The sequence below is a fragment of the Rhinolophus ferrumequinum genome, chromosome 14 (assembly GCF_004115265.2).
Source record: "Rhinolophus ferrumequinum isolate MPI-CBG mRhiFer1 chromosome 14, mRhiFer1_v1.p, whole genome shotgun sequence".
In the NCBI taxonomy this organism is placed as follows: domain Eukaryota; kingdom Metazoa; phylum Chordata; class Mammalia; order Chiroptera; family Rhinolophidae; genus Rhinolophus; species Rhinolophus ferrumequinum.
In genome coordinates this window covers 14459489-14483013 of record NC_046297.1, presented here as the reverse complement: position 1 = coordinate 14483013, position 23525 = coordinate 14459489, and the positions used below count along the sequence as shown (strand labels likewise).

At 35.7% G+C, this 23525-nt stretch overlaps 1 protein-coding gene across 2 annotated transcripts in view; it reads left to right on the top strand.

Moving 5' to 3' along the window:
- Positions 1-23525, top strand: part of MTFR1 (mitochondrial fission regulator 1) — a 55908-nt gene that overhangs the window by 17731 nt on the left and 14652 nt on the right. For both annotated transcript variants that reach the window (XM_033126647.1, XM_033126648.1), the window contains exons 2-4: positions 2025-2167; positions 8980-9078; positions 14964-15079. In XM_033126647.1, the coding sequence (XP_032982538.1) occupies positions 2102-2167; positions 8980-9078; positions 14964-15079 (281 nt within the window). In that variant the 5' untranslated portion in view covers positions 2025-2101. The remainder of the gene's footprint in view (positions 1-2024; positions 2168-8979; positions 9079-14963; positions 15080-23525) is intronic.

Here is a 23525-nt window from a genome sequence, read left to right as displayed (position 1 = left end):
CGGGCACTTGGGTGGAATGGGGAGTAGTTTCAGGGAAACGCCAGGGCAGGGTGAAGGGTGGTAGCTAGGTTAATGGAGAGTTAACAGATTTTACGCCAGCTAGGTGAGAGGAGCGCGCAACAAAGGAATGTTGGTATCCGCCAGCATTTCTGTCCCGAGAGAGTTCCTTCCAGTGCCTGCTTCTCCAATGCTTGCCCTGAAGTTAGTTTAATTCCTCGTATGACCCAGGCGCTTCTCAAACTGCTGCTTCTGTGCTGGAGCATGGAACATGTGAGTTTGGGCACGAACCCTTTAAGGGCTGATGATTTTCCTAAAAAAGCTTTATTCTAACATTTTGATGCCAGGTGAAGAACTTTCCTTATTTTTAATTTGTAGTGTACCATCCCTACAACAGATTCTAATATTTGCTTGTAAAGTTAGTTTAGTGGTTAGATAGATGGGGCATGGATATCGACTGAGTAGAGGCCCAAGGTAATTTTTAGGGTTCTGGAAATGTTTTATATCTTGATGTGGATGGTGGCTACACAGATTTATACATATATAAAACATCAAGGGGGTGGCCGGTAAGCTCAGTTGGTTAGAGCTGATAACACCAAGGTTGCCGGTTCGATCCCCACATGGGCCACTGTGAGCTGCACTCTCCTTTAAAAAAAAAAAAGTTACTTTAAAAAAAAATTCATGAAGCTGGACCCTTAAAACTTGTGTACTTTTCTAATTTCTATCTCAAAAAAATGCAGTAGATTTTCAAATTCTACATAAAACCATCCTTTTCCTCTGATCAGTTTTTTTGTCAGTCATTTCCAGCTTTGACATTATTTTTAGCCCTTTGCATTTTTTATCCCCATTAATGCTTGATGTTCATTCTTACAAGCAATAATAGATATTGGTACATTAAAGTATACGTCTCACCAAAATTCTAGGCATGACCGTTTCATAGTTATCAAATTGTATTTTCCTGCTAGTGTTTAGAATCTATTACATACTATCATCTGTCGTTAGGGCCTGACTCTTTTTAGTTCATGTTTTACCCAGGGTCTGCTATATTTGTGGCACAAATCTACCACCACCACCACCACCATCCTCTATAATTGTTCATAAAATTCTTTTCAAAGTATAGAACACAAACTCTTTGTTTCTGGTCCATGATGGGATGAATTTACTACATCAGAATGTAAATGAAATGTATCACTAAGTATACTGTTTTGTTTAGCTGTTGTGGTTTTTTGGTTTGTTTGTTTTTTAATCAAGACTACCTTGATGAGGAAGAAGTGCATTGATTTATAGTCTGGTGCAAACTCCTTTCTCACTGGAGACCAACACTTCCAGTAAACTAGTTTACACCTTACGAGTTAACGGTTTAATTCTATCAGATATGCAGTGTATTGATGGAGAGGGCTGAGTGGCAGTGGTTATAGTGCGTCAGTGCGTGTGAAAGGACTTTTGTTGTTACTTTTGATCTTCTAGCATCTGAATTCCTGTTCCATATTTCTGGAATTGCTTTATGATTTTGGGTGGGAGACAGAACTTGCTTATAACCACAGTCAGGTAGATTTGGCCAGCAAATGCCATCAATATGGACAGCAACTCAGGAGCCAGTGAAACAGAAAAGTGCGCCCTGGGAAACTGTTTTGTCAGGGGTGGCAGTAGCAGTTACAGTGGTGTCTTCCCAGGACCAATTCTGCTACAGTTGGATGTCTTTCCTGGCTGTGTAGCCTGTAAGTCAGATTCTGTTAAGATTGTTATCTCCTCGGTATTTTTTCATAAATGTTTCTTAAATTACCCATAAGTAGGTTTTTGTTGCTTCCAACTAAGAACCTTGACTGAAAAAAAATACTTCAGAAATTGTATCATTAGGTGTTTTCAAAGCTGATTACAAGCAAAACTGTTTTCTCTTAAGTAAATTTACACACTTTTAAAATGTTTTAAACTACTTTTTAAATGTTTTAGACTAGACTGACTTTGTCAGACATGCTGCAGATAGATAAAGATTCTAAATAATCATTATTTCATTTTAAAAATTTCAGTGTGCTTTATGGACCATGTGCTGCTATGTATGCCTGAAGTACTTGAAATGCAAATTTGGAGAGACTTTGCCATCTAAATGCTTGGCTGGATTAAACGCCTAATTAGGATGGTTTTACAACAGGTTGGAGTAAGCATGCAATCGGTGAGTGCTCAAAATTCATTTTTAAAATCCAGACATTTAGATGTTTTAAGCATTTTTTCTGAAAAAGTGAAATTAATCTATATATGACCCCAACATTTTGAATTCAGTATATTTATGTACTATTTAATTTGCTTCCTATTTAAATGATAGAAGTAAATCTTCACCTAGCATCCCAAGTAAGGGAGTAACTTTCTGGGTTACATTGAAAACTTACCAATATTCATTTGACTATTAAAAGCAATGCATTTGTTACTAGGGTGAAAAAGTCTTAAATATATATAGAAATCGTTGAATAAAATATGTTTGACTAACACATGACAACTCAGTATTGTAGAACTATTAATATTGAATGGTGTTATAATGTAGTTTGTCACACAACTGTTTAAAGTAAAAGGTAAGTCATGTCTCCTAAAATATAACAACTATAGATATAAAGAAAAAGATTAGTATAATATGGTTATCCTGTGCCAAAGATGTTCTGATCTTGACATCAGTGACATGGAATTAAGTTTTATTTATTAAAGATACCGGCAGAAAACATAATTTGAAGATGGGTGTAATTTTTAATGCACTACTTTTACTTTTTTGTTTTTGTGTCTTTTAATATCTTAAAAACTCGAACTGTGAGACCCCTCCTAATTCCCCCAAAGTTACATCTGTTTTCTTTGGCGATAAAAAGCAAAGAACCAAATAAAATTATCTTTTATATAACTGTGTAATTTTGGGATTATTAGCTTGAGGATAAAGAATAGGAAAATAGTTTGTAAAGTTAATAGCATTTTCATCTATTTTAGTTACATCTTCCTGTATTTTGGACTTCACTTAATGCAGCTACACCACCTTTCTTATTTGTGATTAACATTTTAGTACTGACAGCAAAAGAATCTTTTGCTTTCAGAAAAATGTGAAGCATTTATTACTTATGATTCCCTAAAAGTGAAGCTTTACAATTTATGATTCCTATTTATTTGCAATTTTAGTAAGAAGTATACTTTAGTGGAAAGAATGTAGGTCCTAGATTCAAACAAACCTAGGTCTGAAATTTATGTTTGCCAGTTACTTTCCTCATCTACAAATTACAGGTAAGAGGGACTACTGCAGAGTTAGCATGTAGGTAAAATGACGCTGTCTATAAAGCACCTAGTACATTGGCGTGTATATAGTGTAGGTCTGTTCAGTAGAGGTTAGTTTCCTTTGGTTTTGCTCTGTCATCCCCACACCTGCGCCCCAAGTCAGGTGAATGTGACTGGTGCTGATTGAGGCCAAAGTACAGGGTTTTCTTTCAGGAACAGATAACACTTTATTGAGCTTTTTTTTTGAGCTGTAAACGGGTGTCTTTTATCAAAGAATGGACCAGCTCACAGAACATTAACTTTCTCCCAATATTGTAATCACAACTGAGGGCCCTTTCCACTAATAGCAGGTGAACAAGATCATTTTTTTATGTAACATAATCATCAACTTTAATCAGTTAACTGAAAATTTATATAAAACAAGTTTTCTTCTAACATAAAGCAATTTGCTCCTTTATTGTCTCTTAGTTTACAAGATCGCTCAGCCTGTTGCCTAAGAATAGAAAGGTGCGGTCTACCAAGGTTTTACCTTTGGGCATCTGAAAATTCAAAAAAACTTTTTAGCTTCACCTTTCAATGATAAATACGTAATGTCTCAGTGGTTTGATATAAACGAACTTGATACTGTGTTTGAAAAAGTGTTCTGAGAGCAGAAACTGCCTGCATACTTTATGTATTTTATCTGCCCAAAAAAAAAAAAAAAGTATAACCTTTGAGATCAAGGTTTTGTTTTAACCATGAGAACATCTGGTGATGAGTAGCTTTTTGTATTTACTGTACACATCAGCACCACCATAATAGCTAGCACTGATTGGCTTACTAGCCCAGTTCTTTTACATATATTATGTATGTTCACTAGAATGGCACCTTTTTTTTTAAACAGACGATGAACCAGAGTTTCAGAGTGTTTAACTGTCTTGACCAATGTTACCTAATACATGGCAGAGCTGTAATATGAATTCAATTCTGATTCTAAAACCCTTCCTCATTTTAGTGTACTTTAGTACCTCTTATAATAAAAACAGGAAAAGACTTAATATATGTTAAAGACATCTTATATATAAATACTTTAACTCATTTAATGGTCATAGGCTCAGGAAGTAGATATTGTCTCCATTTTATAGATGAGGAAGCGGAAGCATAGAGGGAGCAGCTTTATATAGGTATTAAGTGATAGAGCCTACTTTTAAAGCCAGGCTTATATGCTGTCAGGCCTTCTGTGTTTTTACTGCTTTCCATTTGCCTCAGCATTTGTTTGAATTTAAAACAAAGTATTCACATCTGTCCAAACTTGGTTCTCAGTCTATCATTATACTTATGTCCTGAAGCAAAAATATTTTTTAAATAGAGAACACAAGAATAATATGAAGCTAATGTGATTCTGATCAATCTCAGTATTTTATGTTGAAAAAAGTTATAGCAAATATGTAATTTGTATTAGTAATATATTTCCAGTAATACTTAAAAATTGAACCCTGTTCTCTTTTTGTGCTTTGGAAGAAGAATGTGAATGTGGCTGGGAGTTCAGAGTAAGGAAGAAGAGAACTGGAGGAAGTGTTATCTTCAGTGGAGGATTTTGAAATTGTTAGAGTTTCATCTTCCTATCTCTGCCCTGCTCTCCTAACACTGTTAATATTCTCCTGGCTCCCTTGAAATTAGGAATTCACACACTGTTGGATCTAGACTCCCTGAAAGTTTGATTAATGGTGTGGACATTCTTCCCAGAAAAATGTTGTGTATACATACACACAATTTTGCTTGTAATTTCAGGGATATGTGAACCCCAGAATAAGAACCCTTGCATTAATATTATATAGTTTATCTTGAGGAAAATTATTTAGAATTAAGTTTATACTTTTTCCTGCTAAATGGTGCCTCTCAAATAATAGTGGAGATTAAACCAGTCTATAATAAATGAATTAGCACATAAAGCTTGAGTGCAGTCATCATGATGAGACAGATGACAGCTTCAGATTCCAGCCTCACACTTCAAGACTTCTGCAATAGCATTTCTCAACTAAAAAAAAAAAAATTTCCACACTTGTGCTCCAATGTTCATTGCAGCTTTGTTTACGGTGGCCAAGACATGCAAACAACCAAAATGTCCTTCGATAGATGAATGGATAAAGAAGTTTTGGTATATATACACAATGGAATACTATTCGGCAGTAAGAAAAGATGATATAGGACCATTTGTGACAACGTGGATGGATCTTGAGAGTATGATGCTAAGCGAAATAAGTCAGACAGAAAAAGCAGAGAACCATGATTTCACTGATATGTGGTATATAAACCAAAAACAACAAAAGAACAAGACATAACAAATGAGAAACAAAAACTCATAGTCACACAACAGTTTAGTGGTTACCAGAGGGCAAGGGGGGTGGGGGTGGGAGATGAGGGTAAGGGGGATCAAATATATAGTGATGGAAGGAGAACTGACACTGGGTGGTGAACACACGATGGGATTTATAGATGATGTAATACAGAATTGTACACCTGGAATCTATGTAATTTTACTAACAATTGTCACCCCAATAAATTAAAAAAAAATTTCCTATTGTCCTCTTCCTCCTTGCTGTCATGCCTTTTAAACTCTGTTGCTAAATGTTATGGACTGTCCTTAATAGACACAGACATGGAAGCACACACGCCACACAGATTCATTATTAGATTGTTAGTAGTTACTAAATAAGTTATTTAATTGCTTTATAAGGGAAATGAATTCTTATTAATAACATTGAATTGTCTAGTAATGACGGCTTTCTTCTTTCTTATATCTGAAAAAATATTAATGAAAGTTTATCTTTAGAGAAACTCTTTCCTTCTCCAAGCAAGTACACTGACATGACACAGTTCAGCCACCGTTAGGGCAGGAGATGCACTTGGGCCTCCCAAGTATACAGGTGGCGACTTCTCAGTACCATCTGTTCATTCTTTCTTCACAGCCATTGACAATTTCTCCCCCTCCATGAGGGCTAGATAGGAAAAATAAAGACCTAGTTTTAGAGTTCCTGGAAATCAGCTGCTCTTTCCCCTCACTTTTTTCTATAATCCAGTAAAGGGGATGGCTCTTCTTCTTTCTAAATATTCTAATCATTATATTACATACACACTTCCTATTTCCTGGTGCTAACTTCTATGCAGTTCCCAAGTAACAGAAGAACAACATTATGTTAGTCTGCTATGTGTGCTTGAAAAAATAATCACATAGAACAATCTGTTTTTTCACTTCTTTAATTTGGATAAGCCTAAGTAGTGTGCTTATTCCTTTAAGTAAAAGCTCGGTCTTTGTCTACCTTGTGTTGGAGAGAAGGCGCCTGGTGTTCTTTCCTTCTGATATTAAGCAGATGGGAAGGTAATAGTTGAAATAGCCCTGAAGCATGCATAGCCAGGAATGCTAGAAGCTGGCAGAAACATTAGTTCCTGACCTTGGCAAATCCTTTCTAAGTTTTTCTTTGTGAACTATTGTCCTCTTCATCTCCAGTTAAGATCTTTGCTTACTGGGAGGGACAGGAGATTCACTTTAGATTGTGGAATTGTCACATTGTGATGCGCAGTGTTCCACTACTCCGATGGGAGTTTTGACTTGTGACTAAATGGAAGACTCAAGAAATGATGACCAAATGGTCTAAATTCTGTTGCTTCATGGATTTGTTTTTAAAAGATCAAGACCTATTAATATGTATAAGGTAAAGAGTTTGCTTAAATACTGTCTATTTAGAGTTACTTGCCCATGTTTTTATTTTTTCTTGGCCTCTTATGCTAACTTTGTGAAACTGATGCTTCCCGTTTTCCTCTAGTCAGATGTTTTCCTTATTTTAGTCCTCTTGTTATTAGCACTATTAAAGTAAACATCCTCTGTATAAGCATGGTAGGCATGATTTGAGTTCCAGAGCTACAGGTAATTCCCTTCTAAGTGTCACGGTAACTTTGCCTCATATATTCTTTACATAATATTCATACTTCAATATTGATGTTTTGTCTTTCTATTGACCAATTTTTCAATCTGTACCACCTTTTAAATTTATATTTCAAAACAAGAGTTATATTTTTGTTGGTTGTAATAGGCAGTGTAGGTTATAGTACTTTCTGGAATTCTACCAGGTAATAGTCAGTGAAACTTTGAACATTTTGATGGTAAGAATTATGTAACAGCTGAGGCAGATGCCAGAGGTATTATATGATCCTACTTTAACTTATACCGTTATCCCTAAATTGGATTTGGTTTCTAAACCCTAAGAAGTCAGATTGCTTTTATGCTCATTTTACAAGTTTTTCATACTTTTAGAATAGTCTAAATGTCTAGTTTGGATTATGTGTTGGAGCCACCACTCTTTATAACACTTATTTCTTAATCGTACTATTTATGTTACAGTAATTCCATTCTTTAAATTAAAATGGCCATGGGGTGACTTTAAAAAGGGGGTCTGTGTCTGGGACTGCCCCCTGGCTCAGGTGGTTGGAACGCTGTGCTCCTAACACCGAGGTTGCTGGTTCGATTCCCACATGGCCCACTGAGCTGCACCCTCTACAGCTAAGATTGTGAACAACAGCTCAACCTAGGGCTGGGCTGGCATGAGCTGCCCGGAGCGGCTGATCAACGGGCGGCAACCGACTGCCTCAGCGGGGGAGGGGAGGGAAGGGGGAGAAGCGGGGACAAATCTCATCATACCAGCCTGGGCCAGGGAGCTGAGTCTGAGAAACAATGGCTTGAACCGGTGGCGGAAGGGAAGGGGTCAGTGTCCGTTGCTCAGAATACATTTCAGCTGATTTGAAACTATTCTTTTAGGATATAATTGAATGTTAAAGTTTAATTGATTAACTATAATAGTCATATCAGTCTCTCTCTTTCTTTTCTTTTCAAATTGCTTGTAATAGCATACTACCTCTCTTTACCTCCTTTTCTGTCCAGGCTTTCAAGTGTAGCACTCAAAACAGATGGATAGTTTTTCTCTTTAAGGAAAGATCATATACTTGGGGAGAAATTTCAAGGTACAATTTGTAATGATTTAACATTCTACATGTGTTTTTTGTTTGCTTTCTGCTCTGGGGATTTGTTTTTGCTTTAAGCATAGCATCATGTCCTGTGTGTCTTATGATTTCATCTGGGAAATTCTGCTCATTAGGGCCATCACTAGTCCTTTTAGTATCTTTGTGTAAATTAAGGAAGGGCGCCTTTCCCCTAGGGCACGGCCTCACAAAAATATGGAGTACAATTGGATTTTGCACCCCCCCGCCCCATGCGTTCTTGTGTAGCAAACAGAATGCATCATGGTACATTTGTACATGGTACAAATTTAGATTGTGAACTGTGTACTCATTTGGATTTGTTTTGAAAGTCCATGATAGCAAAAGTAGCTCATAGTTTTAAAAAATTTACGTGTATATAAAATTCTAAAAATACAACAGAATATATAGTATACTATATATATTTTGCTATCTTTTCTTTGCAGAATAGTATGAAAATAGTTTTTACTTAAAATATAGTATTATTTTACAATTACTATTTTTCTATATTTTTGTATAATACATTGAACTTTATTGCATTAATAACCAGCCATATATATATCCTTTAATTCTTAATTGAGAAATATTAGCTCATTTCCCATAACATTTAGACATTTCTCATCCCATAATTAATGTGTCAGCATGTTATGCAGTTAATTGTACAGTGTGTTTTATTACAACAATACTGTAAGTCTTGTAATTAAACTTTTGGTTTTTCCTTTTTCTCAGGTACTTTGGTCTGGGAAGCCATATGGTTCATCTCGAAGTATTGTAAGGAAAATTGGTACTAATTTATCTCTGATCCAGTGTCCAAGAGTTCAGTTTCAGGTACTGTGTATTTCAAAAGTTTGTATTAATATGTATATTAGGAATATAAGTAGGCAAGACAGCATTAAAAGTATTTTTTGAACCTTTTCCCCTTTCTAATGCCACTATCAATAAAATAAAAGAGGATGAAGACCACAGTAAAGTCTTTCTAATCTTAGTTCCTTTGTGAGGTGGTTATTCAAAATCTTTTAAGACATTTATCCTTCGTAAGAATACCTTTTTGAGGATTTAGAAGCACATAATAAGCAAGCAGTTGTTAATTCCCAGGTGACCTCAAACGTAGGCCTTACATTATTTTAGGAGCTTTTGTTATTACACCTTTCTCTTTGAACAGCTACTCTGTACCCATAGTTTAGTTTTAGATTTTTTTGTGCATTCCATGTAACTTGCTTTCTCATCCTTGGTTTAAACCTAGCATTAATGGTAGGAACTATTTGCCTTGGCAGCAACATTGTTAAGACAAAGAGGTAATTGTGGTTCTCTGAAGGAGGTGATAGTCAAACCCTGAATTAGGGTTGCTTTTGGAGCCTCAGGTCTTAGTTTTCTCTTCTAGCACCAGCTCAGGAGCAGCTCTACTCTTTGCTTGGAGATAAGTTATTTCTTGGTTGGGCTTTTGTTCCTTATTGTTACAGTGTTAGACGTGTATCACATAATTTTGTTCTTATTTTTCAATAATACAGCAAAACCTTTCAGTTTAACATTTAATAATATAAAGTTCAGATATCAATACCAATTTAAAATAATAGATTAGTATGTGGAAAGTATATTTAACTCATAATTCAACAGCTCAGAAGTGCCCCTGTGAGCTTATTTGATACCATGTCATGCTTATAAATCACTCTTCCTGGGAGGTAGAGGTGAAAAATCTGTTCCTAAGTAAGTGGTAGGAATTAGTGTTTATTGTTTGAATGTTGTTCATTGTGCTTACAATTCCATTTACAAATTGGGAAAACTTTATGCATCAGTCTAGAAATTGACAAATTGGAACTTGCTAAGAAGTAATTTTTATCAAACTATAGGCTTTTAAAAAAAAAATCAGAATGAAGAATTCTGTGGTAGTAATTTCTGAGAATTCATTTAAGACACAAATTACTGATTGCTTTGTCAGCTTCTTTCAAATAACTGTTACGTTAACTAAGGTTTAATTTTTTTTTCTGATTGCTCAATTCCATTAAAATTTTTTTATCTACTTAATTTGGTGGCAGGAGAACTTGCTTCAACATTTGTGTTCATGTAGCTAGAGACCTGTAACAGGACGTGGAGATAATCGAGCATTTTCTGGTAGCAGCCAAGTCTGCCTCAACAGTCATGGGCTGATGAAGTCCTAGAGCCAAGTTCATTTCCTTGGAAGGATTCTGTTTCTCGGTGTTACTAGTCACGTAAAAGGGTATGAGCAGAATAAGAATATTAGATTTAGTACAGAAGATGCATTTGAAAAAAGATGGGTTAACATAAGGAGAGGAGTAAAGTAAGAGAAATATGTGTTGGTGACACTTGAGAATGTAGTGGAAGACAGAGGACATGTTTATAGTGAGATTTTTACTTTCAGGCAATTTTGTAGTGTACTGAGTCTTTTCAAATTCAACATCAGTATTGAAGTGGGTATTTTTTCTACTACTTAGATACTTTAAATCTATTTTTGCTCTATATCTTTTTTTACTACATCTATGAGAAATATTAAAAATGCAGTCTTCAAAAAACAAAGTTTCCGTTTAGAGTAATAAAATTGAAAATGCATGTTTGCTATTTTTCTGGCTCATTTGTGGGAATGTATTTGAACTGTCCAGGAGTCCAACACGGGTCAGCACTACTATGGAAAGTGGGAACTAGGGAACCACAGTTGGATCCAGGGATACTGTTTCTTACCTTATAGGTTATTTTGAGATAGACACACTCCTTTTCCTTCCTCCTGTCTCTCTGGTCCCTTTCATGCTCCTCTTTCTCTCTTCACCCCTTCTTCCTCCCTTTCCCCATTCTAGGTGTGGCATGAATAGAAAGCATTAATGAATGCTCAATTTTTAAAAAGTGACTATATTACTCAGAACATTAGTGGCTGAATCTTGGCTAGAATATTTGAATGTTACATCCTTCAGATTAGTGTGATGACACAGGTGTACATACCTCTTGGTTTTTTGTATCACTGTATGTCACTATTTTAAAACAGAAATTTTGTTTTCAGTTTTCCTTACTATGGTAGGAATTGAAAGAAAAAAATAAGTCTGTAAACAAAAAAGCCAGAGATCATTATTTTCCTGTGTTGCTTTTAAGAATGCATGTTCTCTATTTGGCTATAAACAAAGGGTGGTAAAATAGACTGAGTCTATTTACTGTTACACCCTTCTTGGCAAGAAACTGAGAGCATCCTCGTTCTTCGTGCCAGGGTGTTTATTTTATGAAAAGTCACATGAGGACAGTGTTTACTCTTCTAATAAAATATTTCAACTTTTGTGCATGCTTTGTATTTTCTTTTATTCATTTTATTAAATGAATCAATTACCTTGGTATAGTTTTACATTATCAGAATATTTTAAATTAGCTGAAGTTACTTTAGTAAAATTCTTGAAATATAATTGAATTTTAGATAAATTGTATAACATGTTCAATTAAACTCCTTAAATAGTAAAAAATAAAATGCTACTGCTGAATTTTTGTTCTGAATAAAATGTTTTTCATACTTTCTGAAAGGAACTTGGATACTTATAAATTTATAAGCATTAATTTTAAATTTTATAATGTCCTTGATATTGGGGGTAAAATCTATTCCTTTCACTGTTTTGTTTTGTTTTGTTTTGTTTTCTACTAGTAGTAGTGATGGTAGGACAGGACCTTGCTGGAATCTTCAGTAAGTTGGCCTTTTCTTTTTCAAACTTCCCATCAGTCATCCATGTATGTCAGTCGTGGCGTCTAAATCATAAATCATAAAGAATTACGTATCATAAGTCCCCTTGCCTGTACTGACATCACCTTAACTGGTACTTTACTAATTGAGCTGTCCTTCCCATTCCATGCTTATGTTGCTTAGTGTAGTTACTGAAATGCAGCAACAACTGAAATGGTTTTTTAAAAAAATTAGTATTATTACGTTTTCAGTTTTGTTTATTTTTTTTAATGAGTTTGGTTTCTCCAGGGACTTCGTTAGGCATCTTTTGCTTTTTTTTTTTTTTTTTTTTTTTTTTAGATTTTATTGGGGAACAGTGTGTACTTCAGGACGTTTTTCCAAGTCAAGTTGTTTGTCCTTTCAATTTTAGTTGTGGAGGGCGCAGCTCAGCTCCAGGTCCAGTTGCGGTTGTTAGTTGCAGGGGGCGGAGCCCACCATCCCTTGCAGGAGTCAAGGAATCAAAACAGCAACCTTGTGGTTGAGAGCCCACTGGCCCACGTGGGAATCCAACCGGCAGCCTTCAGCATTAGGACTATGGAGCTCCAACCGCCTGAGCCACCTGGCTGGCCCTAGGCTTCTTTTTTAGTGACATAAATCACCATTAGAAATCACGTAGATCTTATCGGTTCTGTAATTGGTTTTTGACGTTATCATTAACCCTTTCATTTCATGGGGCACATGTTACAGACATGATATTTCAGCGGCTTAATGGAATCCATGCTTAGTACGATTGCAAGCTAAGACCATGAAATAATTTTTTTAAGTTGACGCGAAAAGCAACCTTTCATGTTTAATAAATAAAGTATTACAGGTATAAATTTGAGAAATAATTCATCTTTAATTACGCTATAAGATGAAAAGCTGTCACAATATTTTTGAGTATTATTTTTTAAAGTATCATTTTGCATCCTTTTATAAACAGAAATATCGGGGAAGAAAACAGCAATTTTTGTACTTTTATGGGAAAGTAAGAAGTCCTAAAGTCAAACTAGAAACTAGTAACTGTATTGAAACAAATTTTTATTTTCTAAACAAAGAATTATGATCAGATGATCTTCATGAACTAGCATCTTAGGAAGGCACCATTCAGGTTTTACTCTTATGATCTCTCGCTCGTACAAAACAGCCCGTTAATACATCTTCTGGGAGCTTCCACAGGGCTTGGGGACCTTCCTGTTCAAGGATCTCCATATAACGCACTTAGAATCGCCCTATTGTGATGATATAGGAATATTAATATACATTCTGTTTTGTAGTAATGATTAGGAAGAGAATATTACCAGATTTCTCAGCCTGTTGAGATAAGATGTGATACGTACTTCAGTAAGGTTATTTAAGTTATATCAGATATCCATTTACTGAATATCTGTTTATTGACTTACTTGGATAAATTTCTGAAATGCATAAGGGAGAAGTACAAAAATCTAATTTTTGATTTTTCTTTGATCATATCCCTTGAGAGTACTTGCTGAAGCTTACACTTTTTTTCTCTTCTGACCACAGTTACTCCACCACATGTAAAACATGGCTATTGTGAAAGCTTACTATTACTTTTGTGTTTGCTCGGGATTAGTTTCTTAAATCTGTACTCTTTTGATACAAATTGTTTTCTCTCTTGCCTGTACCCCCATCTTCCCCAAAAGCAGTAATTTAAGGCATTTTAAATACTTGATGTTCTCAGTATGTTATTGTTAAAATGTCAGTTTTCTAATGCTACTTTATTAAGTTGATAATGTTAGATAATTACGATATCAGAATGGGTACACATACCAGCAGCTGATATGTTCAGTTAAAGTTTTATTCATAATATTAAAGATGTTAAACTTTTAACTATAGTAGTACTAGGTGTTTACGTATGTTTTGCATTTGAGGAAGAAGCATTATTTGAGTGTAGCTTCCAAAAGCTTGATCTGAGGATGGTAGTATTAAGGTTCAAACAAAGCATGGGTTACAGTAACAACCTTTCTGAAAAATATGTTAATAATTAAATCTCTTTGGCCTTGTAAAAATTTTTCTTCAATTAAAAAGTCTAGGGGTGGCCCATTAGCTCAGGTGGTTAGAGCACAGTGCTCTTAAGAACAAGGTTGCCGGTTCGATCCCCACATGGGCCCCTGTGAGCTGCGCCCTCCACAACTAGATTGAAACAACTAGTTGACTTGGAGCTGATGGGTCCTGTAGAAACACTTGAATAAATAAAAGTTTCAAAAAAAAAAAGTGTATTTTTTTTTTGAACCTCATTCCAACTTCTAGGAAGTGCGATATTTATCTGATAACTTTATATTTTAATTATTATTCATTGATCATCTATCTGGCTTTGAGGCATTACACTTACAACAAAACTTTACTTCAGTTAAACTATATTTCCATGTTTTTTCAGGTAAATTTCAGAACTTAACGTGCTTTTTCTTTGATGTATTTATTTGAAAATATTCTGTTTCTTCATCTATGTGTTCTCTAGCTAGAGCTAGCTAGAGAATTCTGTTCTGCTATTTGTATTTTTTGTTTTTAACATAGTTAATAGTTTTATTTAAAAATTAAAAGATTTAAGGATTTTAAAAAATGTATTTTCAGTATTTTAACAGCATATATAATATCCATTTAAAAATACTCCCAGATTTAGCACAAATTGATCACTTGCTTATTTTTGTTCTTACGCTTTTTAAAAACTAGATCCTTCAGGGGAAAAAATGATTTTTGATACTTAAATTCTAAAAGTTTTCTTAATATTTTAGGATGACCAGAGTTTTTTTTTTTTTTTAACCAGTCTCACTTGATCTGTAAAATAAAAATTGAATAAAATTAAATTAGAATTCAGAGATTGTCATACGCTACTAGGCAACAGTGTGATATAACTATGGTCCCTTTCATGGGAACCTTTAATGGAAATGTTACAAACTATCTATATGTTTGTAGCACTGAAGTTGATGCTTTTCCTTCAGGAGATTAAAAGGTTTTATTCTAACATTTTGCTGCTAGATGACAAACTTTCCCTGTTTGTAACTTAAAGCTCACCAGCCCTACCGCAGAATGGAGCCCCAGTGACCCAGGAGAGGATGCAGTGGTGTCTTTTGCTGATGTTGGATGGGTGGCCACAGAAGGAGGCGAGTGTTCCACAAAACGAAGGTTAGTCTGGAATCCTATGAGAGGGGACACATGATATTTGTTATTTTGAAAGGTGATACCTTTGCAGTATTTCCTTTTAATAATGGAATTTGATCTCTAGTAACTAACCCAGTTTTTTTTTTAAGCAGTCTTCTGTTCTTTTTAAGACTCAAGCTAGTATTTCTAAAGTTCCTAGAGACATATAACTGTGTCCTAAGACCTTTTGAATTACAGAATTGTCTGCCTTTTAGAAGTTTACATTCTAATATGAAAGACCAGGAAGAACTGTCATAAATATGTTTAGATAAGTACAGTAATTATAGTGGTGTTATTGGAGCAGGAGAGTCAGTATGGGTCATATTAGGGAATTTGTGTAATCATTGGAGAATGTTTCCTAAAAATTCTGAGTGAAGATAAGTTGTGATTCAAAGAAAACAATATGTAAGACGGACTTCCATTTATTTGAAAGAGCCTGTATAAATTATTACTATGCCTCAGTCTAATAAACAGATATTCAACATATTCAACTCTTCATTCTTTTCAAGGATCAAGGATACAGAGACAAAATAAGATACAGTCCCAGCTTTCCAGGAATACTTGGTGTGCTAGAGGAAATTAAAGAGGAAGTCAATAATATTGATACTGTAACGTCTAAGTAAATACTAAGGCCTCTGTGGGATGAGAGAGCTGTGCCAAAGCTTCTCAGGGGCCTAGAGCGGAGTGATGAGGGTCAGTAGGAGCAAATAGGGCTGTATTCCAGGAAAGGTGAACAATGTGTTTAAAGGTACTAATGTAGAGGCCACATGGCATTTTTTAGGAAATTCCAAATGGCTCAGTGAGGCTAGAGAGTTCCAGAGAAGGATAAGCTGTGGGACACGAATGTGGGAAGTATGCAGAGGTTTAAAGGTTATGCGTTAGGCTAAAAAATTTAGACTTTTTCCTGAAAGCAGTGTGGAACCATGGAAGAGTTTTAAGTGCCACAGTATTATTATCAAATTTGTATTTTTGTAAAATTTCTTGTAAATAGTATAAAGATTAAAAGGGAGCCAGGCCAGAAAATAGGCCAAATAAGAGACTAAATTAAGAAACTGACAGAAGACCTGGAGAAGAGGGACGAAGTCAAGAGCTAGTAAGAAGAAAAGACTTAAAAACATTTTCAATATTGAAATTAGGTTAAGAAGGGAAGAGTCTACCATAACTCCGAGGTTTCTGGCTCGGATAATTATGAGAATGATGAATAAATAGCAATATAGGAAAACAGATTTTTTTTTTTGATGGGTGAGAATAAGAAGAGTTAGTCCTGTCTGGAATAGGCTGTATTTGAGTTTCCTATGGGACACTCACATTGCTCTAGAAACAGTTTGTGTAGCTGGAGACTGATAAGAAATGCTTGCACTTCAACATGTAGCTAGAATGGCTGACAGTCAGTGTGTCATGGAGAATAATCAGGAAAAAAGAGAAAATGAGAAGCACCCTTCTCCACCCCAGCCCAGGAAGCAGCAGCTCAGGAGGCAGAAGAAATGGCAGAGGGTGTTCTCATGGAAGAAGAGATAGGAGAGTCCCATGGGAGGGGAGTAAAGTCACCGGTGTCAGGTAACTCAGAGGCTGTGTACATCAGAAAATTAGCAAGTTTCAATTTTGTTTTGCAGTTGGAAGATTATCATTGACTTTAACAAAAGTAATTTCATTTGAGTGGTATTAGCTGGATAAGACAAGCATCAAGTAATTCAAGAGCATAGAAAGAATTCGATTTGAATGACAAGTAGAAGTGAGGCCATAGCAGTAGATGAACACAGACCAGGTATTGCAGGATTAGCAGGTAAAGACACTTGCTTTTTTAAGATATTTATCTTTTTAATTAAACTTCTTATTTTGAGATAATTGTAGATTTTTCACATGCAGTTGTAAGAAGTAGTGCAGAAGCATTCGCTGTACCCTTTGCCCAGTTTCCTCCAGTGGAAATGCCCTGCAAAACTGTGGTACAATATCACAACCAGAATATTGGCACTGATAAACTCAACACGCAGAACATTTCCATACCAGAAGTTTCCCTCACATTGCCGTGTTATGGTCGCACCCACTACCCTCCCGTGTCCAACTCCTACTGGATTGCTGACAACCACTTCTCTCTTTTCCATTTTCATAATTCTGTCATTTCAAGAATGTTATATAAATTGAATTATACACTATGTAACCTTTTGGGACTGACTTTTCACTAACCACAATTCACTAGTGATTCTCTAGATTGTTATGTATACTAATAGTTCTTTCCTTTTTACTACTGAGTAGTATTTCTTGGTATGACAATGAGGAAAGGAAAGGGTGCTTAAGTTCCTCTGACTAAATCAGTAACTAAGAAAGAATAATGAGCCTCCCTAAAATTCCTCACTAAAACAAACCATGGGGGCTAGTCACACATACCTCCTGCAAGGTTTCAACACTACAGGTGAGTGATCACAGAAAAACAGCTTCTGTTCTTGCTACATCGCGATAAAAATCACCTAAAAGCTTCCAGGCGATTTGATTGTTTTCAGACTTCCTGATGCCAAGGGGCACAGCAATTCAACCATATCTTTCTATATATTCCTTTTATTCAATATACAGCTGTCAATCATTGAAATGTATGTACCCTAATTGAAATTTCTGGTGTACCAGATGTATTTCTGCTTACTGTTCTGCCTAAATAAGCGGTACTCACTTCTTCAGAGTTAGAGCAGTATCAAGGCTTCTTGAAGCTCTGCTCCCGGACTGTAGTCCCCAGTAAGGTCCAAAGAAAACTTTTATGTTTTTTTTTCCTTTTTCAATTTATTTCTTTTTTCTAGTTACAGATAACATTCAGTATTATTTTATATTACTTACAGGTGTATGGTATAGTGGTTAGACATTTATGTAATTTATGCAGTGATCCCCCCATTAGTCTAGCACCCACGTGGGACTATACACAGTTGTTGCAACATTATTACTATATTCTCTGTGCTGTACTTTACATCCCCATGACTATTTTGTCTTAATCCTTTCACCCAGCTCTCCAGCCTTTCCTGCCCCCCGCCCCCTTATAACGCTCAGTTCTCTTTATCTATATGTCCGTTGTTTATCTTATTCTTTAGATTCCACATATAAGCGAGATCATAGGTATTTGTATTTCCCAGTGTGACTTATTTCACCTAGCATAATACCCTCTAGGTCCATCCATGTTGTCTCAAATGGTTAAGATTTCATTCTTTTTTATGGCCGAGTAATATTCCATTGTATAAATATACCACAATTTCTCTATCCAGTTGTCTATCGATGGGCACTTGGGATGCTTCTGTATCTTGGCTATTGTAAGTAGTGCTTCAGTGAACATAGGGATACAATCATCCTTTTTGAATTAGTGTTTTGAATTTCTTCATATAAATACCCAGGAGTGGAATTGTTGGGTCATAGGATAGTTCTGCTTTTAATTTTTTGAGGAACTTCCTACTGTTTTTACATAGTGGCTGTACTAATTTGCAGTCCCCTCAACAGTGCACAAGGGTTTCCTTTTCTCCACATCCTCTCCTACACTTGTTGTTTATTGGTTTGTTAATGATAGCCATTCTGACAGGTGTGAGGTGATATCTCACTGTGTTTTTAATTTGCATTTCTCTGATGATTAGTGATGTTGGGCATCTTTTCATATGTCTGTTGGCCATCTGTATGTCCTCTTTGGAGAAATGTCTGTTCAGTCCTCTGCCCATTTTTTAATTGGATTGTTTGTTTTTTTGGTGTTGAGTTGTATGAGTTCTTTATAAATTTTGGATATTAACTCCTTATCAGATGTATTGGCAAATATCTTCTCCCATTCAGTAGGCTGTCTTTTCATTTTGTTGGTGGTTTCCTTTGCTGTGCAAAAACTTTTTAGTTTGACATAGTCCCATTTGTTTATTTTTTCTTTTGTTTCCCTTGCCTGAGGAGATATATCAGTAAAAGTATTACTAAGGGTAATGTCTGAGAGTTTACTTCCTATATTTTCTAAAAGGAGTTTTATGGTTTTTGGGTCTTACATTTAAGTCTTTAAACCATTTTGAGTTTATTATATGGTATAAGAAGGGGGTCCAGTTTTTTGTGTGTTTTTTTTGCATTCATGCATGCATGCATATGTCCAGTTTTCTCAACACCATTTATTGAATAGACTCTTCGCCACACTGTTATTGTTGCCTCCTTTTTCACAGATTAAATGAGCATATAGCATGGGTTTATTCTGTTCGATTGATCTATGTGTGTGTTTTTATGCCAGTATCATACTGTTTTGATTACTATAACCTTGTAATATAGTTTGATATCCAATTTTGTTCTTTCGTAAGATTACTGTGGCGATTTGTGGTTCCATATACATTTTAATTATTCTACTTCTGTGAAAAACGCCATTTGGTATTTTGATAGGGGTTGCATTGAATCTGTAGATTAGTTTAGTTAGTATGGATTTTTTAATGATGTTAATTCTTTCTATCCATGAGCACAGTATATGCTTCTATTTATTTGTATCTTCCTCAGTTTCTTCGGTGTCTTATAGTTTTCTGAGTGTAGGTCTTTTACCTCCTTGGTCAAGTTTATTTCTAGGTATTTTGTTTCATTTTTATATAATTGTAAATGGAACTGTTTTCTTAATTTCTTTAGTGATAGTTCGTTATTGATGTATAAAAATGCAACTGATTTCTGAATATTAATTTTGTATCCTACTTTACTGACTTCATTTACTAGTCTAAGTTTTTTGGTGGAATCTTTAGGGTTCTCATGTCATCTGCAAATAATGACAGTTTTACTTTTTCCTTTCCAATTTGGATGCCTTTTAATTCTTTTTCTTGTCTGATTACTGTGGCTAGAACTTCCAATACTATGTTGAATAAAAGCGGTGAAAGTCCTTGTCTTGTTCCTGATCTTAAGGAGAACACTTTTAGCCTTTCCCTATTGAGTATGATGTTAGCTGTGGATTTGTCATACACAGCCTTTATTATGTTGAGAGTTTTCCCACTGTGCTGAGAGTTTTTATCATAAATGGATGCAGGTTTTTGTCAAATGCTTTTTCTGCATCTATTGATATGATATATGACTTTTATTGTTCATTTTCTTTATGTGGTGTATCATGTTAATTGATTTGCAAGAACTGAACCAACTTGTATTCCAGGAATAAATTCTACTTGATCATGGTGTATGATCTTTTTAATGTATTGCTAAATTCGGTATGCTAATATTTTTTTGAGGATATTTGCATCTATGTTCATCAGGGACATTGGCGTATCTTTTTTTTTTTTTTTTTTGTCATGTTGTTGGTTTTAGAATGAGGGTAATGGTTTCATAACATGAGCTTGGGAGCTTTCCCTCCTCTCAAATTGTTTGGAATAGTTTGAGAAGGATAGGTTTTAATTCTTTTTAGACTGTTTGATAAAGTTCACCTGTGAAGCCTTCTAGTCCAGGACTTGTTTGTTGGGAGTTTTTTGATTACTGATTTCGTTAGTAGTAATTGGTTAGTTCAGATTTTCTGTTTCTTTATTCATTCTTTGAAGATTATATGTTGCTAGGAATTTATTCATTTCTTCCAGATTGTCCAATTCATTGGCATATAACTGTTCGTAATGTTATACTTTGTATTTCTTTAGTGTCAGTTGTCACTTATCTTTCATTTCTGATTTTATTTGGATCCTCTCTTTTTTTCTTGATGAGTCTGGTTAAGGGTTATCACTTTTGTTTATCTTTTTAAGAAACCAGCTCTTGGTTTCATTGATCTTTTCTCCTTTTTTAAGACTGTTTCATTTATTTCTGCTCTGATCTTTATTAATTCCTTTCTTTTACTCACTTGGGCTTTGTTTGCTAGTTTCCTTTAAGTGTAAGGTTAGATTGTTTATTTGAGATTTTTCTTGTTTCTTGAGGTAGACCTGTATTTCTATGAATTTTCCTCTTAGGACTGCTTTCACTGTGTCCCATAGATTTTCGGTCTTGTATTTTTATTTTCATTTATCACATGGCATCTTTTGACTTCTTCCTTGATCTTGTTGTTGACCCAGTCATTACTTAGTAGCACGTTGATACAGGAGAGTTAACATGTCCCTAGGTAGACAGGGAGGTTCCTGGTGGAATAAACAAAGACAGTCATATCCTAAAACTTCAGGTTTTGAAATCACTCCTTCGCTCCAGGACATAATGTAAGAAGGCCTTGAGGTTAATCATAAAATTCATTTTGGCCTGACAACTGGAGCAGATCTGATAGATAAGAGTGGGTTACTTTGCTAATTACTTTAGGATGGGCAAGCAGAACAAACCTGGTAGACGAATTTCATCAGAAGGCGCCAGTTCCCTTCTTCAAACAGTTCCTTTCTTCAAACAGCTCCCCTTCCCCAAGCAGGCAAGGGAAGATATCAAGGTAAGAGCTTTTGCCTCAGTCATGGGGCACTCCTCATTGGGGACCCCCTCCCGCTCGGGAGCTGCAACCTCTTCTCCTGCCTCTAATAAACTATCCTCTTTTTAAAACTTTTTGCCTCTCCCTGGTCCGTGTTTCCATTCTTCGGCTTCACGAGACACGATCCCTGCCCGCATTCAGAAACTGCTGGCAGATCCAACATCACCTACATCAATGTTATTTAGCCTCCATGTGTTCGTGTGTGTTTTTCAGGGTTTGTTTTGTTTTGTTTTTGTAATTTCTAGTTTCATATCACTGTGGTCAGAGAAATGCTTGATGTGATTTCAGTCTTCTTAAATTTATTGAGACTTGTTTTGTGGCTTTACATGTGGTCTACCTTGGGAAATGTTCCATGTACACTTGAAAAAAATGTATATTCTGCTGCTTTGGGGTGAAATGCTCTAAAAATATCACTTAAATTCATTTGGTGTAGTGTGTCATTTAAGGCCATTGTTTCCTTGTTGATTTTCTGTCTGGAAGATCTGTCCATTGGTTTTCAGATCTGTCTTAGTTTTCACAGCTAGATGTTTTGGGAGTGGAATGTCAGCATCCCCTACTATGATTGTATTACTGTCGATCTGTGCTTTTATGTTCATCAATATTTGCTTTATATTTAGGTCCCCTATGTTGGGTGCATAAATGTTTACAAGGATTATATCATATTGTTGGGTTCATCCCTTTATCATTATGTAATGTTTCTTTTTGTCTCTTATTATAGTCTTTGTTTTAAAGTTTATTTTGTCTGATGTAAGTATTGCTATCCCAGCTTTTTATTTGTTTACATTCACATGAAATATCTTTTTCCATCCCTTTACTTTCTGTGTGTGTTTCTTTCGATCTGAAGTAGGTCTCTTGTGGGCAACATATGTTAGGGTCTTGTTTTCTTACCCATTCAGCTACCCTGTGTCTTTTTATTGGAGCATGTAATCTATTTATATTTAAAATTATTATTGATATCTAATTATTGCCATTTTATTATTCATCTTTATGTTCTCCCCCTTAAAAGAGTCTCTTTCCCAATTCTTCTAATACTGATTTGGTGGTGATAAACTCACTCCGTTTGCTTTTTCTTGTCTGCGAAGCTCTTTTACTGTCCTTCTATTTTAAATGGTAGCCTTGCTCGGTAGAGTACCCTTGGTTGTAGGTCCTTGCTTTTCATCACTTGGAATATTTCATGCCAATCCTCCTGGTCTGCAGTTTTCTGTTGAGAATCAGCTGACTACTTTACGGGAGCTCCCTTGTAAGTAACTAGTTGCCTTTCTCTTGCTGCCTTTAGGATTCTCTCTTTGTTTTAACCTTTGCATTTTAATTATAATGTGCCTTGATGTGGGCCTATTTGTTTGGGACTCTCTGTGTTGAGGATCTTCATGACCATTACTTTAAACTTTTTATCAGTTAAATTAGTTGTTTCCTTTTCATTAAGGTTTTTTCCTAAGGTTTTATCTTGTTCTTTTGTTTGGGACATATTCCTTTGTTTCTTCATTTTGCTTGACTCTCTGTGTTGGTTTCTATGGGTTAGATGAAACAGCTACTTCTCCCAGTCTAGAACGAGTGATCTTTTGTAGAAGATGAGCCTTCTCGTTCAACCCTGGCCTAGCTCTTGGTTGTTCCTCAAACTTCTGTGATTGAGCAGCTTGCTTTCTTTTTAATCGTCCCAGGTAGTTGAGGGTATGCCAAGACCTGTCACTGTTCCAAAGGAGAGGATCTCAGTCAGTATCTAGATTCAGGCTCATTAGAAGCCAGACCTTCAGGCAGCGCTTTTAAAGTATGCAAATATATATAGTCCTGTGAGACCCCATGTGTAAGCCCTGCTGGCCACCAGAGCCAGGCTTTCTGGAAGTGTCCCTTGGGCAGCAACCACAGAAATCGGGGCTCTAACAAGTGTATAAGCTTTCTGGGAGATACCGTGAGCTGTAGTGAGGCAAAGGGAGAGGGCAAAAATGCCATCAAGCAGCCTCCATTCCCTGAAAGCACCTCCATAGACCTCTAGGTGTGTGCCAACCCTGAAGCCTGCACCACAGGCCAGAGCTCCTGGACAAGTAAAGAGGCTTT